This window comes from Cricetulus griseus, chromosome X (genome assembly GCF_003668045.3).
Source record: "Cricetulus griseus strain 17A/GY chromosome X, alternate assembly CriGri-PICRH-1.0, whole genome shotgun sequence".
NCBI classification, from domain to species: domain Eukaryota; kingdom Metazoa; phylum Chordata; class Mammalia; order Rodentia; family Cricetidae; genus Cricetulus; species Cricetulus griseus.
Window position 1 is genome coordinate 90586368 of NC_048604.1, and position 6719 is coordinate 90593086.

The 6719-nt window shown below is 39.9% G+C and overlaps 1 protein-coding gene across 1 annotated transcript; it reads right to left on the reverse strand.

Moving 5' to 3' along the window:
- Positions 1-1586: 1586 nt before the first annotated feature.
- On the reverse strand, positions 1587-2216 carry LOC100762956 (claudin-34-like). The gene has a single exon (XM_035449749.1). It carries the CDS (start codon positions 2214-2216, stop codon positions 1587-1589), a length of 630 nt encoding a protein of 209 aa, XP_035305640.1.
- Between the last annotated feature and the right edge of the window lie 4503 nt (positions 2217-6719).

A 6719-nucleotide genomic window follows, 5' to 3' on the forward strand; every position in this document is an offset into this window, starting at 1 on the left:
TCTGATCTTGCATTATAAAAACATTACAAAACAAAGTGTATTGAAGTTTACATGGATACAACACATTTTCAGAGACTGGCAGCCAAATAATCTAACAATGGATTTGATCATTACTGGAAGTAAAAGCAAGATATATACTTGGAATCCATTTCTTTCTTTCTTTCTCTATTTATTTACACAAAACATGGAACTTCTACATACTGAGAAAGCTGCCTTATATTTTAAAATACCTCAGCCCTTGACCATGTGTATATTTACACCATGGAGAATTTTTCATGACCTCATAGTCTCCATATGACACCTGGCATACCATAATCAGAGCAAAATACAGAACTCCACCCAGGTCTTCATTGAAGATCTCAGATGTAGTTAGTTACTAATGGGAAAAATGACCCACTTTGTTAAACATACGTGGATGAGAGGCAGAGGGGATGGCACAAAACATACTTGTATACAAAGCTATTGACAAGTATGACCTAAGAGGCAGACTGAGTATATTGTATATAAAAATACTTTAAAGAAAAACATGTATTTTGGGGAGAATGCTGTGAAACAAATCTAAGTTGAATAGTTCCACTTGAAGGAAGACCCAGGAAGTAAATTACTCGAAAGTCTTAAGAGGTCCCTAAAATTTACCATATTCAGGACCCTTCTTCCCCCCACATTTACATATACAGTACGAAAAGAAGAGAAGAGGAGACTATCAAACCTGTTGATCTGAATTAATGACGAGAGAACAACCCTGGAGTGGGTCTTTGTGTCATGGATCTGTCTTTGAGTTGTTCCTGCTCCTGAAAGTAATCGCTCACCCATACTACTGCAGGTAACATTAGGCACCTCACTGGTTCACCAAGTTGTACCTAAGCATAATAGTTTTGTGATTGTTGGTGCCCTCTCTGAAGTGATTTTTGCTCATATATTCCCAACAGAGAGTGGCATGAAAACTTCCAAGGCTGCACTAATGGGGATAGTTGTTTTCATAGAAGATGTGGCTAGTAAGAAAAGATCCATTTTTACAGGATAGTATGGGAGAATATGGGCATGCAAGGATGGGATGAGTTTAAAATACTTAGAGAAAAGAAAACTGGACTTAAAAGAACTGAAGGAGAGAGCATGGACATGTGGTGAAATGGTCAAAAGTAGTAATTTCAATGCTGTATGGGGAGATTTCTTACATCAGTCACTCAACTTCAACAATTTGGGGAAATTTCATATGAAGGGGATTTGTTATTATCATAACATGAGAAACAGGCTCACTATTGCAGGTTTTTTATTTTTTGTTTCGTTTTGTTTGTTAATTTTTAGGGATTTAGAAGATGATGTAAGGGGTCAATGTATTCTGACACTCATTTCTATATCTATTATATTCCCAGATTATTTACCTTCAGTAATAATAATAAAACACAGAACTCATAAGGATAAATTTGCAAGAATTTATTTACTGAAAATCCATAAGCCACTCAATGAAATACTGTTGTCCTTGGGCATGATTCTGAATCTTAAAATGTTATGTAGTTGTCTGTAGAATACTTGTGATTACTCCTTGTAATTTTGGATTTTCAAGTTTATGTAAGTTGGAAATTTATTCAAATAGAAGAATGTATTCGGGAACGAATGGGAAAAGTGAAAGAAATGGAGATTGTGCCACCCACTAAAAATAAGAATGAAGAAAGAGTTGCCATTGCCAGGGCAGTGCCAACTTTCTGGGTATCTGGGATGGAGGGTATGCCGTAAGATGGGGGGAAATCAATCTCATCTTTGCGAATGATGGATAAATAATTATACAGGGTGGAAATGAAGACTAAGACGCTAGCAATGATATTCAGAATCCCCGGGACGAAGAATGGATTGTAGGAGACTTTCTGGAGTCTTCCTGAGTAAATTTTCCAAAGAATAACAACGACAGAAACCGAGGAAATCATGCCGAGACAGCTGGAGATCAGTAGTAGGTGTTGAGCAACACGAATATCCAAAGGAACAAAGGTGTCCTGGTAGGTATATTGGTAACACGCTCTTAAAATGTTAGAATTGTTTTCCTTGTAGTACACGCAGGTTCTCCACATTCCTACTAAGGTCAAGCTGGGTTCGGAATCCGCAGGGTCTTCGAAACACCACACTCGCCATTGAGGGAGGTTCATGGAAACGCTGCAAAAGATCCATGCTAGTGTGGCCGCAGCAAAGCCTCCTAGCTGCCGGCCGCCACGCCTGCTGACCATTACAACAGTGACAATGAGCACCTGGCAACTGCAAAGAAACACAGAACATCATCAGGATGGGCTCTTCAGGCCTGGGAGACTGTCCCCTGTGGGGCACTATGAAGAGAAAAGCATTAAGTTGAGCAGGTGTGCCTTTGACAAGGAAATCTCCTGCAGGAAGTGTGTTCTGACCAAACTCAGAAGGACTGGCTCTGTGGCAACACTTACTAGCAGGTTAATAATCCACACAGCATCTAAGAGTTTCTTCTTCTACTGTTTAAAGACTCACAATGAAGTTTGGCCCCAAATATGAAGCCATCCAGATTGTCATCACAGCATGAAATTTCATACTAAAAATAGGAAGACCTTTCAAGTCTGACAGTTGAATAATTTACAAAATATCCACACCATGGAGCTATATGTCAATTATAAATATAAAAGTGGAATCATACATTTAGAGTGTCGTATATGGGGGCTTAGTGCACATTTTTTGTCACTTGTTAGTTTGCTTTTTTGGCATTTTGGCGTTTTTGTTTGTTTTGCAATGTTGTGTGGCTCTGTATCCCAGACTAGCCTAGAACTATGTCCCCAGTCTGTCATTCACCTACAGGCAATGCTGCTGCCTCTCATTTTCAACTGCTGGTATTAGAGGCAACAGCAATCACATCAGCATACTAATACCATGCTTTCTTTTTTCCCCTTTTAAAAATTAAATTATAAACAAGCTTGTTTTACATGTCAATCCAAGTTCCCTCTCCTTCCCTTCCTCCCCTGTTCCCCACCAGGCCCCTATCTCATCCCCCTTCTGCTCCCCAGAGAGGGTGAGGCCTTCCATGTGGTATCTTCAAAGTCTGTCATATCTTTTGAAGCAGGGCCTAGGCCCTCCCCCGTGTGTCTAGGCTGACAGAGTATCCCTCTATGTGGAATGGGCTCCCAAAGTCCATTCTTATACTAGGGATAAATACTGATCCACTACTAGAGGCCCCATAGATGGCCTGGGCCTCCAAACTGACACCCACATTCAGGTTGTCTGGATCGATCCTATGCTAGTTTCCCAGCTATCAGTCTGGGGTGCATGAGCTCCCCCTTGTTCAGGTCAGCTGTCTCTGTGGGTTTCACCAGCATGGTCTTGACCCTTTTGCTCATCACTCCTCCCTCTCTGCAAACGGGTTCCGGGATTTCAGCTCAGTGTTTAGCTGTGGGTGTCTGCTTCTGCTTCCATCAGCTACTATATAAAGGCTCTAGGATAGCATATAAGGTAGTCATCAATCTCATCTTTGGGGAAGGGCATTTAAGGTAGCCTCTCCACTATTGCTTAAATTGTTAGTTGGTGTCATCCTTATAGATCTCTGGACCTTTCCCTAATGCCAGATTCCTCTTTAAACCTATAATGGCTCCTTCTATTATGGTATCTCTTTTCTTTTTCTCCTGTATTTTCCCCTGACTCTATCTTCCTTCTCCCTGTCCTCCTCTCCCCTCCTCTTCTCCCTTTCTCTTTCTCTTAATTCCCTCTCCCTTCCCTCATGCTCCCAATTTGCTCAGGAGATCTTGTCCCTTTCCCTGTCTCTGGGGGATCATGTATGTCTCCCTTAGGGTCCTCCTTGTTTCCTAGCTTCTCTGGTAGTGTGGAGTGCTCCATCAATACTACAGCCAGGGTGAGCAGTTCATCCTGAAGGTATGTCCCTATTGCTACAGACACAATGTACTTCTGACACAGTATCCAGAGGACCTGAGCTGTATATGACCAGAAAACCTTTCTCCCTGAGGACTATCTTTCATGGTCTAAGAATATAACATACAAGCTCCCAAGAGAAGGAAGCATCAGTAGTTTTACCCAGCTATGATTCCTATTAACTACCATGACCAGGATGGCATGATAACCCTGAGAGTACAATAGTGACATTCATACTTTGGCAAAAAACTAACAGCTCCAACTAACAGTGGATTTAAGGCCCACTCAACAAGAGAGAAATCATGCCTGGTATTGGAAACCTAGCCAACTATTAGGAGCTAATGATGTTATGAGTTTAGGGGAGAAATTAAAGCCAGCATAATTCCTTACTAAATTCTAGTATCGTTTCTTATATCCACAGTTAAATGGAGTTTGCAGGCCCCACCAGAGAAGCTTCTTTTTGTAACAGATGGGAACCATTACAGAAAAGCATATCTTATCAAAATGCAGAGAACAAGAGATCATGTGGTGCCAAGTGCCAACTGATACATCTACAACACAACTACTACACCTAAGACTCAAGGATCATTATGAAAGAGGGGACAAGATATTGTTAAAGCCCGAGAAACAGGAAGTTTTCTGTGAGACTGGATCTCCTAAAAATGTCAGAGAAGCTATACTCATGAAGTCTCATCAAGGTGGCTGCCTAAACAAGATCTTATCAAGGATGAAACCAATAGATATAATAACATGGAGGAAATCTCATGAGGCCTCAACCCTAGACAAGCAATTATGGGTATCTAAGGAATGGTGAGGAGAGAAATGCACTTCCCCAGGGAAGAGTTCCCCAATGAGTTATCCAACACTATGTGGTCAGCCCTGAAATCATACATGTACAAATACAAATAACATTACGTGGACTGATAGCATATATATATATATATATATATATATATATATATATATATATATATATAAAATGGGCCATGAATGTTATATAGAGCAAGGTAATACTATGAGCTGGAAGGAAGATAGGAAAGGTAAAAATGATATATTTGTACCTTAATTTCAAAAAAATAAAACATTAAAATAATAACCTTTTTATTACATGTATTGTCTTTGTTGTGTGACTCCTAAATGGCACCTACTAGTGATTATCTCACAGTAATAATCAATGCCAGATGTTGTATCAAAACATTCTAAAAGTAAGCAAAATGTGGAGAGATGAGGTCACATAGGGACAGAAATTCCTTAAGGATATTCCTCATAACTCAACCAAAAGGATAACTATGTGTGTCATAAATGAGGAGAGATGATGTCATAATGGCAATGAGATGTGTCTTGAATGGCAAAGCCATAACATGTAGTCTAACCTTGAAGGCCGATGAATGTAAAGTGAGGATTCAGGTGAATGATGGTGAGAAAATATCTGATTCAGTCTGTGAAGACCATTTAGAGCTCTCTAGTTTTTATTAGAAATACCACATTGGAGCTACTCTCTGAATGCTGCAACTGGTAGGGGGTAGGAACTGCCCTCCTGCACCTATGACCCCAGAGAAAGCTCCTCCAACTGTCCAGGCATTGATGGGTGGGTGTGGGTTTCTAATTCAGTTAATAGTAACTTAGGAAGACACAAGCATGGCTTGATGGGTAGCCCAGCTGCAGAACAGAGTGTCATCTATAGGAGCAATAATGTTACAGGCAAAGTTCTAAATTAAAAATTCAAGTATAATTCCTAATGAGCATATTAACTCTTTCCTTGTTTATTAACAACACAATGACACTTCTTAAGTATCCAGATCATCTTAATATAGCACCATCCATCAGCTGTGAATCAATGAATTAACACAAGAGCCTTTATAGGGAAAAGACAGACCCAATTTGGAGCCACATGGTAAAGTAGAAGCTAATTGTACAAGTGATAGGATATTATTCTTATTTATAGACTTCAGTAAGATAAAGAAAATTCTTACATGGGTGGCACATGGATAAAGTTTGAGAACATTACACTAAGTGAAATATACCAGTCACAAATGATTAAATACCATGTTATTACACTAAGGAGGTTCCTGGCCAAGTCAACTCCACTGAGACAGAAAGCAGAATGTTGGTTGATAGCCACAAAGGCAGGGAGAAACAAGAGACAGCATTTCATTAAGGACAACAATTCAATCAAGAGAGGTGCACAGTTGTGACATTACTGTGTTCCCGTGAATCAACTTATAGCCATGGAATCATACACCTAGAAAAGTCAGTGAGAAATCCAGATATGTATATTTAATCACATTAATCACAGTATACAATAAAGACACATGAAACCTCTACTAACCAGTGATTCTGTCTTCCAATGAACTGCTGTCCAGTGATGTGGAAGAATGTGCAGCTCTCTGCACAAACAGAGCTAATGAGGAGAGAGCTCCACTCACAGCTCCTTCCAAGCTCCTTACTGGCTTTGTGAGCTTGTGAGCTCTCAGAAATTCTATTGGCTTGCTCAAAGTTCTTAGAAGTCTATTGTGACATCAAAAACCAAACCTCAGTGACCTCACCTTCAATATTTTCAGTCACAATGTGAGTGCAGTGAAATCTTTGTGGGCTAACCATGCAGGGTCTCTAGCTTATTTAGTTATGTCCTTTCTCATGCAAAATTTGTGGGGTGGGTTGTGTTCACCAGTGGTCCTCTCAGCTCTTCGTCAGACCTGAACTTGACTAGTTCAGACCTGTGTTCCATTACTTTGTTTCCCGTCTTGAAGTAGAATAATATAGAAAAGACCAATTATTAGATGCTGATTTATTGATTTATTTAGTGATTCACTTAAATCATTGCTTGAACATGAGAAGTCAAGCTAGTGTCT

Excerpts from the sequence above, each read along its gene's own strand:
- LOC100762956 (XM_035449749.1), bottom strand. The coding sequence starts at position 2,216 with ATGGTCAGCAGGCGTGGCGGCCGGCAGCTAGGAGGCTTTGCTGCGGCC.